The sequence below is a fragment of the Homarus americanus genome, unplaced genomic scaffold (assembly GCF_018991925.1).
Source record: "Homarus americanus isolate GMGI-L3 unplaced genomic scaffold, GMGI_Hamer_2.0 scaffold24694, whole genome shotgun sequence".
In the NCBI taxonomy this organism is placed as follows: Eukaryota; Metazoa; Arthropoda; class Malacostraca; order Decapoda; family Nephropidae; genus Homarus; species Homarus americanus.
The window spans coordinates 366,719-393,477 of NW_024732780.1; the positions used below are offsets into that span (position 1 = coordinate 366,719).

Below are 26,759 nucleotides of genomic sequence, written 5' to 3' on the forward strand. Positions count from 1 at the left end.
GAGTGGACAGGTGTCACCGGCGAGACAGGTCCCGGCTAAGTGACGCGGAAAGCCTTGCCGCCCTCTCACATATAGAATCCAGGAAAAAAGTCACAAGAAAAAAAAGTCACAGATAAAAAGGCACGGAAAAAACCTAAGCTAACCTAACTTAACCTAACGTACGTGCAATGCCATCATATATATATATATATATATATATATATATATATATAATGTGTTGTCAATGTGTACAAGCCATGTGAATTTTTACCTGTGGATTTTATTTCCGTCCACCCTCACAACAACTGGTGCAAAATGAATCCCTAGTCTCGAACTCAAGCAAGAAGTGAAGCAGGACAGGGTAATTTACTCACGTCAAGATATTCCGGTCAAGTAACTTATTGTGACTGCGGCGCTTGTCTAAATTTAGATTAGTTTCTAGAATTTCTTAGAGGTTCTCTTCGTTTTTATAACGTTCGTTGATTACCGAAAATATATAGAATAAGAGTTATCTTCTTCATTTTTTAAATCGTTAATTGATTACCAAAATATATAGAGCAGAATAGTACTAAACAAACATTTACAACTTATATGATATGTAATGATTGTATAAGCTCTCAAATTACTGGGCAGACAAAACACACTAGACGCCTATATGTGTCCCTCACACTTAATACAGTCCTTGTATTGACTGCCAATTGATAGGTTTCGTGAAATAGAAGATTGATAAACAGGTTTTTTATTGTCACGCCCATTTCTCGGAAAATTTAGGCCTTTGCCACCAAAAATATTCCAATACCTACTCATACGCTTCGGACAATGTGTCGAAGATACCGGCTTGCTGCTACTGATTGCTGGTAATGGCTGGGGTGTGAATAGTACCCCTTGAGGCTATAAGAAGCCTGAGGGACTGCATAGAAAGATGTAGGTTCCTGTACGGGGGCACTAATAACTCGATGACAGCATCCACGTAACGGGTGAAAGTGGCAATAGCTTCTTCTCTCTCACCATCATCCATGTGTTTACAAGCAGTGACGAATACTGTAATGGAACAATGGATCTTACTCTCTAACCTTTATATATATATATATATATATATATATATATATATATATATATATATATATATATATATATATATATATATATATATATATATATATATATATATATATATATATATATATATATATATATATATATATATATATATATATATATATATATATATACATAGGAAAGAAGAAAACACAGTTCCCATTACGTGTATTCACATCTTCAGGGTGAGTACACCACAAGGTGTATATATACAGAAGTGGTGCCCAATAAAGCACGCGGACTTCTACATACAATCAACACCTCAACCCGCCAGGATTCGAACCGACGGCCCACGAGCCTAAGACTGTGTAGGTGCGCGTGATCTAGGTATATGCTGATAACCACAAGGAAAGAAGAAAACAGGAAGTTCCCAAGCGCTTACGTGTAATTCACATCTTCAGGGGTGAGTACAGACTAAAGAGAAATACAAACCAAGGTGTATATATACAGAGGAGGGTGAGACCAGGTCCACAATGGTCAGGTATTAGGTAATGACCCTACTAATCTTTAAATAGCACACAACGGTTGGTGGTGAGGTTACAAATCTTCTTAATTACAAAATTGTCCAGTTTGTACAGGCGATTACTCAAATTCATGTTGAATACTTCGGTATGTTTAATAAGACTAGATTCTATGATGTGTTTTCTTCTTTCCTTGTGGTTATCAGCATATATATATATATATATATATATATATATATATATATATATATATATATATATATATATATATATATATATATATATATATATATATATATATGTAGATCTACAATGAAAACGTGGATAAGATATATCTTGATAAAATCACATAGGGAAAAGGGAGACAATGGAGCACCTTAGCTTTCGTCTTTATTCAAGACATCTTCAGAGGCAACTGAATTGCATAGACAGAGAGAGGCTTAAGAACACAGGGTGACCTTACTAAACGTTAGGTCAGGTCATAAACATGACATCCACTAATGAGCACACCAACACCACCACACATGCAAAGGAGCTTAAGAGAAAGGGCGACGTGAGTAGTCAGGTCAAAAATATGGGACCCACTAATCATCTATCCTACATCTAACTCCAATGCTTTTAAAAGCATTTTTAACCTTGGGTCACCGACAAATAAATTTGTGTAACATATTATCAGTTTTTTACTGACCATCACTAAGGTTTATAGAATTCAATTCCCTAATCAAACTAGCTTCAACTAGAAGTCTTTCTGTGACACATGATGATTTAACATAAGAACATAAGAATGGAGGAAACTGCAGCGGGCCTATTGGCCCATACTGGGCAGTCCCGTTTACACCCAACCCCTATTGCTCATATAAGCATCCAACCTATGTTTGAAGCTATTCAGCGTATTCGAGTTAATGATGATATTTGGTAACTTGTTCCATTCATCCACCACTCTGTTTCCAAACCAGTGTTTACCTATTTCCCGCCTAAATCTAAATTTGTCTAATTTAAAACCATTGTTACGAGTTCGCTCCTGCGTAATCCCCTTTGTTTAGACTTGTACACCTCTATCAGGTCGCCCCTCGCTCTACGTCTCTCGAGGGAGTGCAAATTAAGATGCTTTAACCTTGTGCCCGGGATTAGTCTTGTCATTCTCCTCTGAATTCTTTCCAAGGATTCTATATCCATTCTGTAATATGGTGACCAGAACTGAACTGCTTCCAGGTGTGGTCTCACAAGAGCAAGATACAGTTTTAGGATGACCTCGCTAGTCTTGTAACTAACACTCCTTTGTATGAACCCAAGTACTTTATTAGCCTTGTTACGAGCAAAAACACATTGTTTACTTGGCTTAAGGTTCCTACTTATCATTACTCCTAAATCTCTCTCGCAGTCGGATTTCTCTATGGCATCGTTGTTCATCTGGTATCTGGTTTCCCTGTTTACATCTCCTATACTGAGTACTTTACATTTGTCCACGTTGAATTTCATCTGCCATTATTCAGACCATTCGAAAAATTTGTTTATTTGTACACTTCTAAGCTGTTTTCTCAATCCATGGGAGGATTATTGTTCCTAACATGAACGAACAGTGCACTGCTTTCAGATGCTGTTCTGATATTGTACTCGTGCTGTTTAATTCTGAGTTGCAATGGTTTTCCAGTCTGTCCTACATACTTTCCATTACAGTTGCTTCATGGAATGCAGTAAACACTTCCATTTACATTCAAGGATGTCTTTCTGCTCCTTTAGCCTGTATTTATATGGAGTTTTTTGAGGCTAGATTACGACTCAATATAGGGGACTTGATTAATATATTGCTAATAGTAGAGTCATACTTCTAAAAACCTAACATGAACGAACAGTGCACTGCTTTCAGATATTCAATTCTGAGTTGCAATTTAGTCTGTCCTAGAGGACTGAACATACTTAAAAACAACATTAATATTCAATAATTTAAGAGACTGAACTAACGGGACAAATTCATTGCGATAAGGCAGTCAAAATATTCTTAAATGTAGGAATTTGCCTGGTTTCAGTAGAATGAAAGGATTTTTTAGCCCTTTTAAAACAATGATCAATAAACAATGAAGGGTACCCAAGTTTTTGTACAATGGACTGTGTTTCAGTTCTTCATCCATAAATGCAGCATCACAAATACGCAAACGTCTCAAAAACATAGCAAAAAAAAAGACATTTTGGTTGATTCCAGGTGACTCGATAAATAATCTATGAAACTGTCTACCTGTGTAGGCTTTCTGTACACCTTAAATTTATAGTTATGGCCATTTCTAAGGTAAGCATATCAAGAAATGGATGGGATCCATATATTTCTCTTTCAATTTTGAATGTAATAATAGGGACAAGATCATTAAGCTTGTCTAAAAATTCCACTGTGTCACTGTTTCTAGGTGGTGTTGGTGTGCGGATTAGTGGATGTCATGTTTATGACCTGACCTCATGTGTATATATATATATATATATATATATATATATATATATATATATATATATATATATATATATATATATATATATATATATATACACTAGCTGAATCGCCGCCCTCCGGGCGGCTCATCCGCTAAGCAACGGTAGGACGCCACCCTCCGGGAGGCTCCACATTGTCTCACTGTTCAGTCCACAAAACTTCTTCTTCCATCAATAGTTCATTAACGGTGTATGTAAGTTGCACCATGTTTTTCACTGCAATGTTACAGCAAAGTATATTTTTTTAGTATTAAGCTGTTATTATTTTATTGTCTAATCATCACTACACATAACGCCACCCATCATCACTACATATAATATCATCCATCATCACTACATATAACACCATCCATCATCACTACATATAACAATATCCATCATCACTTCATAGACAACAAACTAAATTGGAAACCACACGTCAGTGAAGTTGTCAAATCCTCCAGTTTCCGTCTCCACCTCCTCCGCCGACTCAAGTCCCTCGGAGTTCCTGCACCCGAGCTCCACAGTGTTTACTCAACATTCATACTTCCCAAGCTCACCTATGCCTCCCCCACCTGGTCTTCCCCCCTAAATGCCACACAACGTAAACACCTAGAAAAAGTGCAAAAGAGGGCATGCAAGATCATTCTCTCCCCTTCCTACTCCACATATCAAGAAGCGCTGACCCTTTCGACTCTCACTGACCATCACCACGACCTCATCTGCAAATTTGGTAAGAAGCTTCTACACCATCCTCGACACCGGCTCCTACTACCACCTGAGATCCCTAACCAGAGAATTGCTGTTCGACACCACAACCGCATCCAGCCCATACGTGCACGAACTGATCGCTATAAGAACAGCCCAGTCCCAACCATTGTAAAAATTATCAATAACTTGTAATAAACCAGTGTATTCACTCCCAGTAAATACTACTTCTTGCACTGTCACTATGTTGAAATGCCCTGTAGTTTGAGCTTTTCCCCATCTAGTTATTATATATCTTATTTATATCACTTATGTTATTTGTATATTATTTGTAATTCGAAACCCATTCCCCAGATATGTAACTGTATATTTTCAGCCTTCTGGCTGCCAAGCTCTTTCAATAAACCGTTAATTATTATTATTATTATTATTATTATTATTATTATTATTATTATTATTATTATTATTATTATTATTATTATTATTATTATTATTATTATTATTATTATTATGATAACATCATCCATCATCACTACAGATCGGTAAAGTAGTTTCCGAGATTCTCGTGCGGACACACAAACAAATAAATAAACAGACAGACAAACTTCTATGTTTTATATATATATATATATATATATATATATATATATATATATATATATATATATATATATATATATGTCCATATAACACGCGGACTTTGAACATATATATATATATATATATATATATATATATATATATATATATATATATATATATATATATATATATATATATATATATATATATATTTGTGGTGTACAGAAAGCCTACACAGGTAGAGTGTCTTCAAAGCTTAAAGTTGACCTTTCAGACTCATCAGAGCAATAGTCCTGGTATGCCTCCTTCATCAGTTTGTACAAGGTGCATGCTGTGAACTTGATGTGCCAGTCTTGTCTTAGTTACACTTGATACAGACATAAAAGACTCTGCTGTACCAGATGAAGCCACTCCTGCTTCAAAAAGGGAACCGATCCAACCACTGTCTTGTAGTAGCGTTCCTAGTGATTTTGTGTCCATAACTCTTTTTGATCTTCAGGGCCGAGAGTTTATCCTTTTACCACCCTGATGAGCACTTTCTTGTATGGGATACAACTAGGTTCATGCCTTTTGCCCTACACCTAGTCCGATCGTTCATCCACTGTCATTTGCCAGAGTATTAAAGGAATGTAAGGAAGAGCTTAGTATGCCCTTAGCAAAGTTGTTTAACATGTCCTTAAAAACAGGTGTAGTACCAGAATCCTGAAGGATAGCGAATGTAATACCGATTTTCAAGAAGAGGGATAGATCACTATCCTCTAACTACCGCCCAATCAGTCTAACATCAATAGTAGGCAAATTACTGGAAGCAATCATTTCAAACTCTATTCGAAATCACCTGGAGAAGCACAAATTGATCAATGATTCCCAGCATGGCTTCACAAGCGGACGTTCATGTCTAACTAATCTATTAACATTCTTTTCATAAGTTTTCGAATCGGTGGACGAGGGGCACAATTATGATGTGGTATATCTCGACTTTAGCAAAGCCTTCGACAGAGTCCCCCACAAAAGACTAATTAGAAAGGTAGAAGCACTTGGCATCAAAGGTAATATCCTTAAATGGATTAGGGCGTGGTTACAGGACAGGAAACAGCGAGTGAGCATTAATGGCACTAAGTCCCATTGGAGCAACGTCACAAGTGGAGTTCCCCAAGGCTCAGTACTTGGACCATTATTATTTATTATATACATAAACGACATAGATATCGGCATAGACAGCAACATAAGCAAATTTGCTGATGACACTAAAATAGGACGTGTTATTAAATCTGACGAGGACTCCACAAAACTACAGGAAGATCTAAACAAATTTTTCGAATGGTCTGAAAAATGGCAGATGAAATTCAACGTGGACAAATGTAAAGTACTCAGTATAGGAGATGTAAACAGGGAAACCAGATACCAGATGAACAACGATGCCATAGAGAAATCCGACTGCGAGAGAGATTTAGGAGTAATGATAAGTAGGAACCTTAAGCCAAGTAAACAATGTGTTTTTGCTCGTAACAAGGCTAATAAAGTACTTGGGTTCATACAAAGGAGTGTTAGTTACAAGACTAGCGAGGTCATCCTAAAACTGTACCTTGCTCTTGTGAGACCACACCTGGATTACGCAGTTCAGTTCTGGTCACCGTATTACAGAATGGATATAGAATCCTTGGAAAGAATTCAGAGGAGGATGACAAGACTAATCCCGGGCATTAGGAACCTTGAGTATAGAGACAGGTCAAAGCATCTTAATTTACACTCCCTCGAGAGACGTAGAGCGAGGGGCGACCTGATAGAGTTGTATAAGTGGAAGGCAGGACTAAACAAAAGGGACATTACAAAGGTACTCAAACTATCCAAACAGGAGCGAACTTATAACAATGGTTTTAAATTAGACAAATTTAGATTTAGGCGTGAAATAGGTAAACACTGGTTTGGAAACAGAGTCGTGGATGAATGGAACAAGTTACCAACTATCATCATTAACTCGAATACGCTGAATAGCTTCAAACATAGGTTGGATGCTTATATGAGCAGTAGGGGTTGTGTGTAAACGGGACTGCCCAGTATGGGCCAATAGGCCCGCTGCAGGTTCCTCCATTCTTATGATCTCATTAGTCCCATGAGATCTGTACACCATCAGGATAGCTAAAACCCCGTAATCCTTGGCTCGGCTCTCCCGCTCTGGCACATCCTGTCAATTCAAGTGCGGCTGCTTAACTGATTTGGGGTTGGTTAAGCAGCATTTGGGACACTATGCTGTTGCAGTATGACATGCTTTTTCTTAGCTGACACTGAACCCCATGCTGGGTTGTATAGCAGTAATGTCACCATTGTGCCCTGGTAGTGCCCGACAATCACTCCCTCACCCTCTGCATGCTACCCTCACCTAGTTGGAAAAAACATAAAACCAGTACATAAAACCAGTCATAAATAAGACAAATATATATCTGAGAGTATCAGAAATATAAAAAATCATCTGAGCATGCTTGAAAACATTCATATCGACACTATGATCATTTAGATTGACCAACTACATCAATTTCTATAAAAAAATCATCTTTCGAAGGTCAATTTGGCAACCATCTTGACAAATGGCCGCCATCTTGGATTTCCAAATGGCCAATCAGGCAGATCTGACAAGTAGCCCCTAGGGTATGATCTTGCCAAATTTCATGCTTGTATCACCATTTGCACGATTTTCCCATTATCCGCTCTACTATTATCCAAGCTGATGAAAACGGAGTTCGAGTCATCCAACGCCCCAGAGCTTGAGCAGTGGATACGAGAACGTGCAGAGAAGTCACAGAACTTCAAATTCTGGTCGCAAGGCCTTGATCTCATGCTCAGGTTTCTGACCTATGTCCGATCCACCAGAGAGCATAATTTTTACTTGTTCCGGCGAAACCTAGCTGAGTGGGTTATCTGGATTTTCCTCTTCGATCACCCCATGTACTCGAGAATGGTCTCCATTCAGCTGATAGATTTAAGAAACATTGAGGTTTCTAACCCAGAACTGTTCCATCTTCTCGATAAAGGAATTTTCGCAATCAATAAATCTGGGAAGCAATTCAGTTCTATGCACCTAGACCAGGCGCACGAACAGGTAAATGATGATTTGAAGAGTAAAGGAGGATTATCAGGGCTTGTCAGCGATCCCAATGCTCTGAAATGATTCTTGGTGTGCGGACCCATCATCATAAAGATTGTTGAAGCAGTTTAAAGAAGTAGCAGGAGAAGCTTCTAGGTTGCCAGATGTCGATAAGTTGACAAAGTACCTCAATAGACAAGGAAATCCTTTTACGAATGATCTCACGTCAATGACCAACCTTATCATCAAAATGAGAGTACCTGAAGCTGCTGAGTCTCGTGTACACTATTGAAGAAATAGGCAAGCAGCGGTATAGAAAAATCCAGAGAGAGGTTGTTGTGGGCAAATCCCGAGCTGTGCACTCAACTCTCTCTAAGAATAACATTGAACTGTTTCCTGATAGAAAGAGTAAACGGAAGACAACAGAAAAGTTACTCTATTCTGACAGACTTGATGATATCATCCACACAACGTGGAAGAAGCCTTGGAGAGGCTTTCAAACACGAAGTTGTTTTACTTTCCCTTTCTTTGACAGCAGTTTGTCGGAAATCGAAGCTTGTCGACTGTTTCCTGTAGTAGTGTGAAGTGACTGGTTCTGATGCACCCAAAACACAGACTGCTATACTCTTGATGCTACATTTGTGATACAGTCAATGGGACAAAACCTGTACAGATTATATCTTGAATACATTTTTACTGTGTTTGATCGTTATCTGGAAGGAAGCATGAAAAGTGCGAGTTCCTCAAAAATAAAGAATACAAACAGTACCTATTCGGGTTTATAGTCACAGAGCTACATGATGGGGTTGAAGTGCAAGGACATATAGAACTGTATATGACTTTTGGATAACTGTCATTGCCCTCCCCACCAATGCTGATCTGAGTCTTGTTTCGCCAACCAAACATGAGGAAGCTGACATCAAGTTATTCTTCCATTCATTTGATGCATCAAGTAAAGGAGCGAGCAATGTGCATTAGGAGTACGGACACAGAAACAGTGATCCTACCACTGCTTCATTTCAAAAACTTGTTCTGAGAGAGTTTTGGATCTAGTACGGCACCTCAGCCAATGTGAGAGACCAACCAATCCACATGATGAGGCAGGCTCACAGTAGCCTGACTCAGGGGCTGATGTTTTTCTATGCATACACCGGTTGTGATAGCTCGAGTAGGTTCTCTGAAAAAAATTGGTTCAAGCATTGAACCAAGTACCACTAGAGGGATGTCGTTATAGGCGCCTTAAAGAAACTGAGTGAGATGATATCTACAGAAGAGTAACTCAGTGATGCTTTCTCCCAGTTGTTTAAAACTATAGAGGAATTCACAGTATCTCTGTCTGTAACAACAGACACAGCACACTCAACATCGATGAATGAAGCAAGACGATTCCTGTTCATGAACAAAGGTACCTCTTTCCACAAGCTTCCACCCACCACGGATACTGTAGCTTCGAACCATCCAGCCCTGATTACTAGGGTTGGTCTATCATGGATGAAATTAATTCAGTAAACTGAGGCACTTTGCCAGACATGAAAGATGGTTGCTGGACTGACAGCTTGCTCTTGCTCCAAGAACACTTTAAATGCAAAATTTTTGTTTACAGTTGCTGTTAAATTGCATTCAATACCTCATTTCTCAAAATCTGAAGTATTGACTTCTTCCAAACCTGGTGGGTGGTGCACTGAATTTAGCTGTTAAGTACACCAAAGAACGACCATAGGGCAACTGATTGGCTGGGATCACTTTTCTAGTGGTAGTGCTCTCACAGACCCATTTCGCCATTAAAATGGTAGAAATCGCAGGTGAGTTTGAACAAATGTCTTGCAATTACTTACTTTCTCATTCCTCGTAGCTCAAAATGAGTGCTTGAAATCGCATTTTCGTACCAAAAATACCCTAAAGAAGACACTAAACACGACTACATTTGGGCCTCGGCCATAGATGTGCATACATACTGTGTCATGAGAGGATGCGGTCCCTGTTTTTCTCGATTTCAAGCTCTAAATTTTGCCATAGGTTAAAACTAACTTGCTCTACTCCCTCTAACTCGACAATTTCCTTTCGATTGAGCTAAACACAGGATATTTAACTCAGAAGTGGCCGAAATAGTGATTTTTGTTAATTACGGCCAATTAGGACCAATTAACAACGTTCTCCAACTGGGATCCGGCCTTAAATCGTCTTAGAATCACTTCAGCTACCCCCCTTGTAAACTTTCGTTGCTTTACTCGAAAGTGAAGTACAGTAGCTAGCCATTTTCTTATCATAAGATCTCCTACTAATGTGTTAAAGAAAGACTTCTGGTTGAAGAAAGTCTAAATAGGGAAATTAATTCTATAAACCTAAGTGATGGTCAGCACAAAACTGATAATATGTTACATAAATTTATTTGTCAGTGGCCCAAAGTTAAAAATGCTTTGAAAGCATTTGAGATGGATGTAGGTTAGATGATTAGTGGGTCTCAAGTTTTTTTGACCTGACCTGTTCTTATGTCACCCATTTTTATAAGCTCTTTTTTTTTCATTTGCAGTGGAAGTGGTGTGTGGATTAGTGGATCCCATGTTTTTGCATATAAGCTTCTCTCAATCCCTGTTAATTCAATTGTCTCTGAAGATGTCTTGAGTAAAGACGAATACTAAGGTGCTCCAGTGTTTCCCTTTTCGTGTGTGATTTTATCAAGCTATATCTTATTCACGTGTTTTCTTCTTTCCTTGTGGTTATCAGCATATATATATATATATATATATATATATATATATATATATATATATATATATATATATATATATATATATATATATATATATATATATATATATATATATATATATATATATATATATATCAGGTGTGCGTACAATGAAATTGTTGCTCTAAATTTAGTCCTAGCAAATTGCTTTATTCTATAATCTCAAGCAAATTGTTTTCAACCGTACTATTAAACTTTATGCACCACGTCTTACACTTGTCTCTTATACTGTTTCAATAAAATGATGATCATAAACAAATTCTATGTATTGTTTTATGTAAAATTACTATATATTGACTGATTTAGTTGTAACCAATTTCGAAACTTACATTTTTCTGTCTTGTCCAGGGTGTTGAAGGTGTCAACAGCGTTTGTGGATGTCCCACAATCATGACATTTGACATGGGACTGATTCTTTTGTCTCAGAGGAAGAGGTGATTTACACATTTGGCAGCGCAGCACCCTCCTGTTGGGCATGTTGTCGTACACCAGCCAGTCCTCACGGCATGCGTCGCACGCACACCTATGCGACGTAAAGCAATAAATGTTAATATGAAATACTGACAAGGCGTTAATTTAATTATTTTTCAGACCACATAAACCAACCAAACCTAATCTAAGCAAATATAGACTACCGTACATTAGAGTAGTTTAGGTCAATAATGGTTCTTGCCATCTTGCCAAAGAAGAAAATTTAGTTAACATTTCAGTTCGCCGTCTTCCAACAATGGCCATATTGCGGGATGGACATACCTTGGGATATAATGAAATAGAAATTAGTTCCAGTCGTTAAGAAGTGAGGCCACTGATCAGTTGGAATACTGATTAACTATTTCAGCGATATTTCTTTGGATGTACAGTATGTAGTAGGCAGCTATCAAACAGGGAGGTACTACTGCCTGGGAAGATATTGGAAGCATAATGTGTTGTCTAATGGTAGACCCTGCTGCCATATGGCATCACGAAAATTGTGACCAAGTCCCAGGTTGCTGATCTGACTTTCTGCTTCATTTACACGCAATTGCAGGGTCTCAATTGTTTCTCTTACCATTGACAACACAACATACATATATCGTTTCTCACTTTTGATCTTTTTTTTCATTTTTGTATTTATAGTTCTTTATTATTAATATTATTATTATTACAGTTACTGTATTATTATCATCATTATTTTAATATTTAATTTTTGTTTGTTTTATCATAAATTTTATTTATTATGAATTATTATGACTATCATTTATTATTATTATTGTCATTATTATTATTATTATTATTATTATTATTATTATTATTATTATTATTATTATTATTATTATTATTATTATTATTATTATTATTATTATTATTATTATTATTATTATTATTATCATTATTATTATTATTACATTTTCGCCCCCCAGGCCCGATGTGGGTCAGTGACCTGTGTCCGGGTGGGCTAATCCCCATAAAAAAAAAAACTATCTGTGCAGGTGGGGGTCGATATGCTCTGAAATTTTACGTGTGACTAGTGGCAGCCCTCATATACCAGTATTTATAGTCCATGGTCTCATATTGTTTCCCACAAAGTATGCACAGATACTTGTTTTAGCTACTGTACAAACAGACAATAAAAAACGTGGGGTACCAACCTATTGTTTTTCTTTTGTTTTCAACGAATAAAAAATAATAGATGACGACTGCACTTACCATACTCTGAGGTTTCTTTCATTCTGTAATAAAGCATACTGTAAATTAAGATGTTTTAGGTGCCGCACAAAGAGGCAGCGTGAACACTTTCACTTCTCCCAATTGTAAATTGACTTACCTGTTCACAGGGCGATCCCTAAGGACAGTAGGCGACTAATTGTATCCTCTCGGCCACCACACCCCTAACTGACCAGACAACCCTCAGGACAGTGGGCGACTAATTGTATCCTCTCGGCCACCACACCCCTAACTGACCAGACAACCCTCAGGACAGTGGGCGACTAATTGTATCCTCTCGGCCACCACACCCCTAACTGACCAGACAACCCTCAGGACAGTGGGCGAGTAATTGTATCCTCTCGGCCACCACACCCCTAACTGACCAGACAACCCTCAGGACAGTGGGCGACTAATTGTATCCTCTCGGCCACCACACCTCTAACTGACCAGACAACCCTCAGGACAGTGGGCGAGTAATTGTATCCTCTCGGCCACCACACCCCTAACTGACCAGACAACCCTCAGGACAGTGGGTGACTAATTGTATCCTCTCGGCCACCACACCCCTAACTCATTTAGCTGATTTTACTAATTTGGCAATCCATCGACTTTATATAAAAAAAAATCCGAAAATGTATGGTTGGGACAGACAGAATTCGTATTATCAAGGTTTTCAGGTACACTAGCAGGAGATTTTGGTATATAATTTTCGGAGCATTTTTTCATCAAATATTCATATTCTATTTAAAAAGTGTGTGTGTGTGTGTGTGTGTGTGTGTGTGTGTGTGTGTGTGTGTGTGTGTGTGTTTGTTTGTGTGTGTCTTAATTTTCATCACCCTTGTAGCTTAGCTACATTGTTTGTTTATCAGGCGTCATGAGCAGGGAAATCAATTTAAAATACAAATTTAAAGTTATGTTTATTTTAAAACTTCGTAAATATTTAAGGAACAATATAAGCTCCAAAAGACAAATGTCGCAGGTACACTTGAGAAATTTATCTCACCTTGTCTCGCGACGACCACACAACCAATCAGCATACAGGAAAGGATCGTCCTCCATAGCCTCAGCAGCCGCACACCATAAAAAAATGTATCTCTCTTAAGTTTCAGTTGGTGATGATTAGTGAATATCTAACCTACATTACATGCTTAAGGACCTCAGGTGCTAAAGCGGAGTAATACATCATCGCATAGACAGTTATGTGTGCTATGCAGTGTATTTTAGCTCAATATCCACCATATTTTAATAATTTTCATCTGCGAAATAAATTTATTTTGATCAATAATCCTATACGCATAATTAATATTAATGGGAATCTCCAAATAAAAGCAGTAACAAATAATTTGGCAGATATACAGGGTCTCCCATAATTATTTTGATCCGTAAAAATTTCTATATTCATTTCTATAATATAAAGAGATGAAAAAAGAAAATGCATTGACCCATTTTCTATTTTACACAAAAACTTCTAATGTGGGAAAGCATTGAGCTTTATGGTTCATTGAATCTCAAGACGTACTTTGGAACAGGCACGAGGAGGCACTGAATATACGACTGTAGGATCACTATAACCTAAAGGTTAAACGGTATTGCATCCAGAAGAGGTAACTGAGGCAATGAACACTAAACAACAGACAACAGTGCGAAAAGCTTAAGAATGAATGAGTATATGCAGAGAGTTGAAATTTGGAATATGATGACATTGTATAGCGCAGTGGTCCCCAACAATCTATAGGCTCTGGGCCACATTTATCATTGTAAATATAGAGGAGGGCGCCAAAATTTTGGATCTACATTCTAGAAAAAAAATCATATTATACTGAACAGTTATTTGCAGTTTTACATGTCTAACTGTTATCAATTATACATTTTACATTTACTCTTACTCTTGAGCAGGCCATGAGTGCATTTACACCAGTGAGAAAGCTGGCTCTCACTCTCTCTCTCTGGGCCCGGTTTGGCGTAAAGACACACGTCCCATCCACGACAGACTCAGGACAAACGCGCAGTTCCCCCCCCCCCCTCTCTCTCTCTCTCTCTCCACCTGACTTATTGCATCTTGAACTTTGTAATTACTACATTGAATCGGGGGTGCTTGAGGACATTCTTGCTGTTTATCCCAAATTTGCTAGCCCACACTGATTAGTCTTCAATTAGAATATGACTCCAATGTATGTGAACCACTGACCTATATATACTGCGAATGAATATGATGTATTTCTTTCTTTGTGTACGAACCTCTGTCCTGCATGGCAGTGAACAGTGATATTACCCACATGAATCTGACCTATATATATATATATATATATATATATATATATATATATATATATATATATATATATATATATATATATATATATATATATATATATATATATATATATATATATATATATATTTGTACTGTCAATGAATATGATGCATCTCTTTGTGTACGAACCTCTGTCCTGCATGGCAGTGAACAGTGACATTACCCACATGAATCTGACCTCTATACATATATAGCTGTTAATGAATATGATGTATTTCTTTGTGTATGAACCTCTGTCCTGCGTGGCAGTGAGAAGTGATACCACCCTCAGTGTCAAGACCTGACTGAATTACTCAGAATAGGCAAACTGTACTACAAGCTTTGCCAATAAATTTGTTAAACTAAAAACATTCTCTCTCTCAAACTATAAAGTTGCATCAAGTTATCATATATTTTTTTATTATTTTCACTCATACAAAGAATCCCAAATTATTCACAATTTTATAATAAACCCTTGCGGGCTCAATAATATGGTTACCACGCTAACTACATGTTGGGGACCGCTAATATAGAGGAAAGATGTTTAATAGGGGAGGAAACGGTGTTGTAGTATATTGGGTTTTAAGAAAGATTGGGGGAGTTGTACAACATTTACTGGGTAGAAAGTTACTGTATATATTCATGTGCAATGGAATAGGGCAGTGCCAAATAGCGTTCATAATAGGACAGATGATCATGTCAGAAGATAGAGGATCATAACAGGAGATAGAGTAACATAACAGCAGACAAAGGACCATGACAGCAGACAAAGCATCATAACAGGAGACAGAGGATCATGACTGGAGAAAGAGGTATCATGACAGGTGACAATGGATCATGACAGGAGACAGAGGATCATGACAGGAGACAAAAGAACATGACAGAAAACAGAGGATCATGACAGGAGACAGAAGATAATGACAGGAGACAGAGGATCATGACAGAACACAGTTGATCATGACAGGAGACAGAGGTTTCTAACAGGAGACAGAGGATCATGAGAGAAGAAAGAGGATCATAACAGGAGACAGAGGATCATGACAGGACACAGAGGAAAATGACAGGACACAGAGGATCATGACAGGAGACAGAGTCTTGAAACAGGAGACGGAAGGTCATGACAGGAAACAGAGAATCGTGACAGGAGACACAGGATCATGAGAGAAAACAAAAAATCATGACAGGAGACAAGATCAAGAAGAGGAGACAGAAGATCATGACAGGACACAGTTGATCATGACAGGAGACAGAGGTTTGTAACAGGAGACAGGGAATCATGACAGAAGACAGAGGATAATGACAGGTGACAGGATCATTACAGGAGACTGAGGCTTATAACAGGAAACAGAAGGTCATGAAAGGAGACAGAAGATCATGACAGGAGGCAAAGGATCATGACAGGAGACAGAGGATCATAACAGAAAAAAAGAGGATCATTACATGAGACAGAGGATCATGACACGAGACAAAGGATCATGACAGGAGACAGAGGATCATAACAGAAAAAAAGAGGATCATTACATGAGACAGAGGATCATGACACGAGACAAAGGATCATGACAGGAGACAGAGGATCATAACAGGAGACAGAGGATCATGACAGGAGGCAAAGGATCATGACAAGAGACAGAGGATCATAACAGAAAAAAAGAGGATCATTACATGAGACAGAGGATCATGACACGAGACAAAAGATCTTGACAGGATACAGAGAATCATGACAGGAGACAGAAGATCATGACAGGAGACAGCAGTTTATAACATGAAACAGAAGTTCATGACAGGAGACAGAGGATTATGACCGGAGACAGAGGATCGTGTCAGCAGGGAGAAAGTCATGACAGGTGACAGGATCAAGAGAGCAGACAGAGGATCATGACAGCAGACAGAGTATCATGACAGGAGATAGTGGATTATGACAGGAGACAGATGATCATGACAGGAAACAGGGAATCATGACAGGAGACAGAGAATCATGACAAGAGACAGAGGATCATGAAAGGAGACAGTGGATCATGACATGAGACAGAGGTTTATAAAAGGAGACAGAAGTTTATGACAGGAGACAGAGAATCATGACAAGAGACAGAGGATCATGACAGGAGACAGATGATCATGACAGGAGACAGAGGATCATGAAAGGAGACAGTGGATCATGACATGAGACAGAGGTTTATAAAAGGAGACAGAAGTTTATGACAGGAGACAGAGGTTCATGAAAAGAGACAGGATCATAACAGAAGACAGATGATCATGCCAGGAGACAGAGGATCATGACAGGACACAGAGGATCATGATAGAAGACAGAGGATTTAACAGGAGACAGAAGGTCATGACAGGAGACAGAGGATCATGACAGGAGACAGATGATCATGACAGGAGATAGAGGATCATGACAGGAGACAGAGGATTATAACAGGAGACAGAGAATCATGACAGGAGACAGAGGATCATGACTGGAGACAGATGATCATGACAGGAGACAGAGGATCATGACAGGAGACAGAGGATTATAACAGGAGACAGATGATCATGACAGGGGACAGAGGATCATGACAGGAGACAGAGGATTATAACAGGAGACAGAGATCATGACAGGGGACAGATGATCATGACAGGAGACAGAGGATCATGACAGGAGACAGAGGATTATAACAGGAGACAGATGATCATGACAGGGGACAGAGGATCATGACAGGAGACAGAGGATTATAACAGGAGACAGAGAATCATGACAGGAGATAGTGGATCATGACAGGAGACAGAGCTTTATAACATGAAACAGAAGTTCATGACAGGAGACTGAGGTTCATGATTGTAGGTTATGTATCTAAGCTACTGTGCCGAGTAGCAACCTTGTATATAAGCTACTGTGCTGAGTAGCAACCTTGTATATAAGCTACTGTGCCGAGTAGCATTTATATATGTAATTACGTGGCAACACTGCACGTGTTATGTGGCAACATTGCCCAGAGGCTGCCATATGGCAAGGCAGTCTCAGTCTGACTCTGTGGGCCGTGCATGGCACACGCTCGTCACTGCTTGTATTTCTCCTATCCGTTAATAAATGGACTTCAGTGTTACCTGGTGTTTCCCTACCCATCACTGCCTTCTTCAGGGAACACTTGGAACCTTGATGACTCAGTGAGTAGGATCTGTGGACCTACAAGTGTGTGAACAATGGACAGTTAGCCGGCGATGTGCGACTGCCGGCGATGTGAGCGTCAACTCTTAGTGTGTTGTGTTGTGTTGCGTTGTGTTTCGCCGCGACGTGCAGTGTTGCGCCGTCACAGTGCGTTTTAGTGATGGTGGCAGTGTTAGTGTCAGTGTATTAGTGTGTCTAAAGCTGAGAGTTGAGCATTGGCCTGTCTTTTGTGTTACCCACGGAGCACGCAGGTGTATACCCTTCTCGTGTGACATTCGGGGAAACACTGACGTTATTGCCTCCGCGGCGGCCACCACGATCTGCTCTCTGAGACACACACACACAAACACACACGCACGCACGCACGCACTCACGGACAGAACAGTGGACTCTATGCGTTATTTCTGCGCTGTTTATGTCATATATATGTAGTTCGAGCTGATGAGGCGCCACTTTATATACTAAGCAGCGCAGTTCAAGCATACTAAGATGGGCGGTAAGAAGGGACAACGTCAAGATGGGAGACACGACTCTCCACCACCATCCTCTCCACCGGGCGCAGACTCTCATCCTTCACCTCCAGCGACGGACATTGTTACAATTCTGAGGTGGATGGACGACAGGGACGAAAGGCGCAGAGAGATGGAATTTCAGAGGGAGGAGATACGAAGAGAGGAGGAAAAGGCGCGTTTTGATGCACTACTGGCGACCCTGGCATTAACCCACCCTCCCTCACTCGCAGGTATCGCGCACCAAGGCGCCAGTACCCTCCCTCCTCCACCACACCAGCGTCCTCCAGGCACTCTTGCTACTCCAACAGCTCCCAAGGCATCTGTTCAACCCCCACCCGCCCTCTCACCAGACGTCACGTTTCAGCTTTTTCGTGAGTGGAGGCGGCGGTGGATAGATTACTCCACGATGGTGGACCTTGATAGCATGCCTCCAAACAAACATCTCATCCAACTGCGGATGTGTTTGCCGCTGGAGACCCAGCGAGTTTTGGAGCACACGTTGCAAGTGCCTCCCGATTCTACGTCTTCAGTGACGGATGTGCTCGACCTTTTACAGGAGCATGTTAAAGGTCGGAATAACGAGGCTTTGCGTCGCCGCGCCTTCGCCAGCTACAAGCAGGCGGATTCATGGAGAATGAATCCTTTGACGGCTTTTTTGTACGTTTCAAGAGTTTGTCGGAGGAGATCGACGTCTGCCAGGCGCACAGCCGGGAATGTGAGGAAGCCTGGATCAAGCACGGGATTTTGACAGGTGTCAGGAAGAAGAGTTGGTGTAGCAACTCATCCCCCTGGACGCTTCCTCCACACTCCAGGTGGTAGTGACTGAATGTCGGTCACACGAGGCCACCAAGTCCACCACCTCTGCCTTACGGGCCCCACCTGCTGTGAGAGCTATCTCACAGTACAAGAAGGGTAAGAAGGCGGCCAACAACGGGAAGGCTGCCGCACATTCTTCCACGCCTCCGCCTAGTGCTTCCTGTGGCAGCTGTGGAAAGCAGCATGGCCCCAAGACATGCCCGGCCGCCGACGCACTGTGTCGTGGATGTGACCGTAAGGACCACTGGTCTAACACAGACAGGTGCCCTGCACGAGGCCACAAGTGTCAGGCCTGCGGTCGCTATGGACACTACGACAAGTGCTGCCGCAAACCCAAGCCCAAAAGCCCGAGACGAGGAGGAAAGCAGCGCACTTCCCTCGGGGTAGTTCACACGCAGCCCCCTCCAGATGGCCCACGCAGCCCCAAGCAGCAGCTGAGTCACATCAGGAGGGTGGAATCGACCACACGCCCCAGGGCTACTCCTTCCCCTACCATCCGCGTCGCCGTCACACACGGTGATGTGACGGGTCACATCGAGGTGATACCGGACACCGGCGCTGATACTACGGTGATAGGCCTGAAGCACCTCCAGAAACTGGGCCTCACCAAACGCGACCTGGGACCACCGCCGCAGCTGCAGTACTACAAAGCGGACGGTTCCCAGATGCCGGATGCTGTGGGCTCCTTTCAAGAGGAGATCACCTACAGCGACAGGTCGTGTCACGGATGGATCGACGTGCAGCCTACTCTCGCTACACCCTTGTTGTCGTGGGAGCACTGCAAGGAGCTAGGCGTGGTGCCCAGAGACTTTCCCGAGCAGATCCCAGCTGCTCGGTACACCGCCAGCAGGGTGCGTGAGTCAACGAGCGACGCGCCTGGCACTGCCGCACAGAGCTGCCCAGAACCCACGTCCACTCCCACCCACACAGGACGCTCCCCTGCTCAGATACTGTATGGTCACCCTCTCCGCTCTTGCGTTCCTGCACACGCCAAGGCCTTTGCGAAGGACTGGCAGACCAGATCCGAGAGCTGCGACCGCCGCGCCGCTACACGTGCCCAGGACGCCAAGGCTCGGTATGACGACCGTGCCCGCCCTCTTCAGCCGCTGGAGATTGGTGCCCTTGTCCGCGTCCATGACCCGACGACGACACGTTGGGACAAGGTGGGCATAGTGATGGGCGTCGGCCGGTCGCGGGACTACAAGGTCAGGATGCCGAGCGGCCGTGTCTGGTGGAGAAACCGCCGCTTCCTCCGGCCAGTTGCGACTTAGGACTATGAAGTCCGCTCAAGACAAAGACTATGAGCGTGAGGGGGGGAGGGAGATGTAGGTTACGTATCTATGCTACTGTGCCGAGTAGCAACCTTGTATATAAGCTATTATGCCGAGTAGCATTTATATATGTAATTACGTGGCAACACTGCACGTGTTATGTGGCAACATTGCCGCTAGGCTGCCATATGGCAAGGCAGTCTCAGTCTGACTCTGTGGGCCGTGCATGGCACACGCTAGTCACTACTTGTATTTCTCCTATCCGTTAATAAATGGACTTCATTGTTACCCGGTGTTTCCCTACCCATCACTGCCTTCTTCAGGGAACACTTGGAACCTTCAATGACAAGAGACAGGATCATTACAGACGACAGAGGATCATGACAGGAGATAGTATCATTACAGGAGACAGAGGATCATGATAAGAGACGGAGGATCATGACAGGAGACAGGATGATTACAGGAGACGGAGGATCATGACAGGAGACAGAGGATCATGACAAGAGACAGAGGATCATGACAGGAGACGGAGGATCATGACAGGAGACAGAGGATCATGAAAGGAGACAGAGGATCGTGAAAAGAGACAGTGGTTCATGACAGGAGACTGAGGATCATGACAGGAGACAGAGGATCATGACAGGAGACAAGAGATTATGACAGGAGACAGTTGATCATGACAGGAGACATGCTTATAACAGGAGACAGAAGGTCATGATAGGAGACAGTGGATCATGACAGGAGACAGAGGTTTATAACAGGAGATAGAAGTTCATGACAGGAAACAGGGGTTCATGACAGGAGACAGGGGTTCATGACAGGAGACAGGATCATTACAGGAGACAGAGGATCATGACAAGAGACAGAGGATCATGACAGGAGACAGAGGATCATGACAGGAGACAGAGGATCATGACAGGAGACAGAGAATCATGACAGGAGACAGAGGATCATGACAGGAGACAAGAGATTATGACAGGAGACAGTTGATCATGACAGGAGACATGCTTATAACAGGAGACAGAAGGCCATGATAGGAGACAGTGGGTCATGACAGGAGACAGAGGTTTATAACAGAAGACAGAAGCTCATGACAGGAGACAGGGGTTCATGACAGGAGACAGGATCATTACAGGAGACGGAGGATCATGACAAGAGACAGGGGTTCATGACAGGAGACAGGGGTTCATGACAGGAGACAGGATCATTACAGGAGCAGAGGATCATGACAAGTGACAGGGGATCATGACAGGAAACAGAGGATCATGACAGGAGACAGAGGATCATGACAGGAGACCAGGGATGATGACAAGATATAGTGGATCATGACAGGAGACAAAGGCTTATAACAAGAGACGGAAGTTCATGACAGGAGACAGAGGTCATGACAGGAGACAGGATCATTACAGGAGACAGAGGATCATGACAGAAGACAGAGGATCATGACAAAACAGAGGATCTATATAGAGGACAGATGATCTTGACAGAAGACAGAATCATGACAGGAGACTGGATCATTATAGGAGACAGAGATTTATAACAGGAGACGGAAGGCCATAACAGGAGACAGTGAATCATGACAGGAGACAGAGGATCATGACAGGAGACTGGATCATTACAGGATATAATAAGATCATAACAGCAGACGGATGATCATGACAGGAGACAGAGGATCATGACATGAGAAAGAGGATCATGACAGAACACATAGGATCATTACAGGAGACAGAGGATCATGTCAGGAGGCAGAAAGTTATGACAGGTGACAGGATCAAGACAGGAGACAAAGGATCATGATAGGAGACAGACCACCAGGACTCTGCGAAACTACAGGAAGATCTAAACAAATTTTTCGAATGGTCTGAAAAATGGCAGATGAAATTCAACGTGGACAAATGTAAAGTACTTAGTATAGGAGATGCAAACAGGGAAACCAGATACCAGATGAACAACGATGCCATAGAGAAAACCGACTGCGAGAGAGATTTAAGAGTAATGATAAGTAGAACCTTAAGCCAAGTAAACAATGTGTTTTTGCTCGTATCAAGGCTAATAAAGTACTTGGGTTCATACAAAGGAGTGTTAGTTACAAGACTAGCGAGGTCATCCTAAAACTGTATCTTGCTCTTGTGAGACCACACCTGGATTACGCAGTTCAGTTCTGGTCACCGTATTACAGAATGGATATAGAATCCTTGGAAAGAATTCAGAGGAGAATGACAAGACTAATCCCGGGCATTAGGAACCTTGAGTATAGAAACAGGTTAAAGCATCTTAATTTGCACTCCTTCGAGAGACGTAGAGCGAGGGGCGATCTGATAGAGGTGTATAAGTGGAAGGCAGGGCTAAACAAAGGGGACATTACAAAGGTACTCAAACTATCCAAACAGGAGCGAACTCGTAACAATGGTTTTAAATTAGACAAATTTAGATTTAGGCGTGAAATAGGTAAACACTGGTTTGGAAACAGAGTAGTGGATGAATGGAACAAGTTACCAAATATCATCATTAACTCGAATACGCTGAATAGCTTCAAACTTAGATTGGATGCTTATATGAGAAATAGGGGTTGGGTGTAACCGGGACTGCCCAGTATGGGCCAATAGGCCCGCTGCAGTTTCCTCCATTCTTATGTTCTTATGTTCTTAGGATCAAGACCTATTCAGGCGCTGCTCCTGCTGAGCAGCTGCCTCGCTTGGCCAATGTTCGGCCCATTCCCAAAGTCCCTCTCCCCGACCTATCCTCACCTCCGGGATATCAATATAATCAAAAGCGACAATTTCCTTTCGGAATGAAGTGGGACCAGTGTTGAGCAGTGATGAACAGTGTTTAAGCCAGTGTATTCAGCACTAGACAATACCAGTGAGAGCCGTGACCCACCAGTGAGATAAGCACCCCTTGGAACTGACCGCCATCTTCTGACAAGGAGGTGCTAATCAATCCACCCTGGGAACAACAGTGGGTCGGCTTCACACCTGGCTTCGAAATAACACAACACCACCCAGTAGGGTGGGGTACTGCGTCACCACCCCACACCACCCGGTGTCTCCATGACCACGTGAGGTCCTTCATATCAACACAGAGGACGAGTTACTGCACCACATGAACACTACACCACCCGGTGTCCCCATGACCACGTGAGGTCCTTCATATCAACACAGAGGACGAGTTACTGCACTACATGAACACTACACCTCCCGGTGTCCCCATGACTATGTGAGGTCCTTCATACCAACACTCGAGGACGAGTTACTGCACCACGTGAACACCACACCACCCGGTGTCCCCATGACCATGTGAGGTCCTTCATATGAACACCCGATGACGAGTTACTGCACCACGTAAACACCACACCACCCGGTGTCCCAATGACCACGTGAGGTACTTCACATTAACACCCGAGGACGAGCTACTGTACTGCACCACGTGAACACCACACCACCCGGTGACCCCATGACCACGTGAGGTCCTTCATATGAACACCCGAAGACGAGTTACTATACCAATTGAACACCACACCACCTGGTGTCTCCATGACCAGTCCAGGCCCGCGCCATCAACTGTAAACTATAATCTTTTGTATGTTCAATTCATGTTCCTTCTTCTTTCAGAAACGAAAGCCTTTGTTAAACGACCCACCCACCCCATATCTTTGTATGTAATAAGTCATTTTTGTCCAATGTATATTTTGAGCGTTCGGGCTGCAGAACTTTTTCAATAAACCGTTAATTATCATTATTTTTATAATTAGAATCATGACAGAAGACAGAGGAACATGACAGGAGACATAGGGTCATGAGAGGAGACAGGGGTTCATAACAGGAGACAGAGGAGCATGACAGTAGACAGTGGATCATGACAGGAGACAGGATCATGACAGGAGACAGTGGATCATGACAGGAGGCAGAGACTTACAACAGGAAACAGAAGGCCATGGCAGGAGAGAGAGGATCATAACAGGAGACAGAGGATCATGACAGAAAACAGAGGATCATGACAGGAGACAGTAGTTCATGACAGGAGACTGGTCGTGACAAGAGACAAAAAGTCATGACAGGACAGAGATCATGACAAGAGACAGAGGATCATGACAGGGGACAGAGGATCATGGCAGGAGACAGTGGACAATGACAGGAGACAGTGGATCATGACAATAGACAGAAGCTTATAAGGTCATGACAGGAGACAGAGGATCAAGACAAGAGACAGTGAATCATTACAAAAGGCAAAGAATTATAACAGGAGACAGAGGATAATAACATGAGACAGTAAATCATAACAGGAGACAGAGGATCATGATAGGAGACAGGATCATTACAGGAGACAGTGGATTATAACAGGAGACAGAAGGTCATGACAAGAGACAGTGAATATTGACAGAAGACATGATCATTACAGAAGACAGAGGATCATGACAGGAGAAAGGATCATGATAGGGGACAGAGGATCATGACAGGAGACAGAGGATCATGACAGGAGACAGGGTCATTACAGGAGACAGAGGTTTTTAACAGGAGACACAAGGTCAGTGGATATATAACAGTGGATATATAACAAGAGACAGAGGATCGTGACAGTAAACGGCGAATCTTAACAGGAGAAAGAGAAGCATGACAGGAGGAGACAGAGTATCTTGACAGGAGGCAAATGATCTTGACAGGAGTCAGAAGATCATGAGAGGAGATAGAGTATCATGACAGGAGACAGAGGGATGTATTAGCCCCTTAATCTTTATATAAATGGCAGGGCAGTACATTGGGTTTATATAATCATATCACCTCCTGTAATTTTCCACTGGCTATGAGGTGACATGGTCATATCACGGCTCAGTAACTGTTAAGGTCAGCGTTTAAAAGCCGGCTGCCTGCGGCATTGTTACTCAACCCCTAACACCAACCTGACGTATTTAGCAGAGCTATTTAACATAGCCTCCGTCCTCCTCTTAACACTCATAGCTACAGTGATAAGTTACGGTGATATACACTCGGATCTGTATCCTAGATAGTTCCTAAATAAATGGATAACAGACAATTGGGTTTTACTACTAAAACCCTATATAATATACATGTTCCGGCCGCATTAACCAAGACGGAATCAGGGGTTAAAAGACCTGGAACATAGGGTGGCAGCAAGTGGTTATGAATAACGACATTCCAGTCTAGATACATATTCTACATAACAAGTCATAAGTGTTTTACGAAAACAGAAAAACAAAAAACAGTGACGTGTTATCTTCCTCCAAGTGTATTAGGGTATCCAGTAGTGAGACGTTATACGTTGAGTGACATTTATTTTGTCGTCCAAAAAGGTGTGCAAGATTTTTTCCAATAATCTATTCTGAGTTATTGATGACTTTCTATCTTATGGAAAGTTGGCAACACCCCTGTCTGGCAACAAAGTGTGACGGCGAAGAATTCCCCAGGTCAGCAATTAGTATCCTGTGCATGGAGCTTACAGTGTTGCCACATACCTATGAGCTTAGAGGATTTGCAACACGTGGACCTTACACCATTGTTTAAGCAGACTGTTTTGGCTGTTCGTGACTGAGGATTGTACACTCTCCAGGTGTCCCCAGCTAGTCCTATATATACAGGACTTCCGAAGGTTTGACACACAGAAGGAGCATTATCTCGTCAGAGGTGGACGTATCCAACGATCTCAAGACCAGCAGTCAGCAATTTTGGTGGATAGTAGACTCCCCGGCGTGAAGTGGACTCGCCCGTCGCCATCTTCAAGCATCATTCAGTTGCTAGGCAACGAAGATAAGCAACAGACAACGCTGCGGCGATTGAAGCACCCCCTCTCCCCCCTCCCCCTCCTGGGATCAGCTATGCCAGTGGGAAGGACAACAGTGTCTGGCGGCATCCGTTTTCTACTCCCAACACCTCCGTAAATAGGTATTTAGGTATTCATTAAATAT

At 41.8% G+C, this 26,759-nt stretch overlaps 1 protein-coding gene across 1 annotated transcript in view; it reads right to left on the bottom strand.

The window, feature by feature from the left end:
- Positions 1-220: 220 nt before the first annotated feature.
- LOC121868942 (SET and MYND domain-containing protein 4-like) overlaps positions 221-26,759 on the bottom strand; it is a 147,517-nt gene continuing 120,978 nt past the window's right edge. The window contains exons 5-6 of the mRNA XM_042369974.1: positions 11,446-11,639; positions 221-1,020 (exon numbers count right to left, since the gene is read on the bottom strand). Coding sequence (XP_042225908.1) covers positions 824-1,020; positions 11,446-11,639 — 391 coding nt within the window. The 3' untranslated portion in view covers positions 221-823. The remainder of the gene's footprint in view (positions 1,021-11,445; positions 11,640-26,759) is intronic.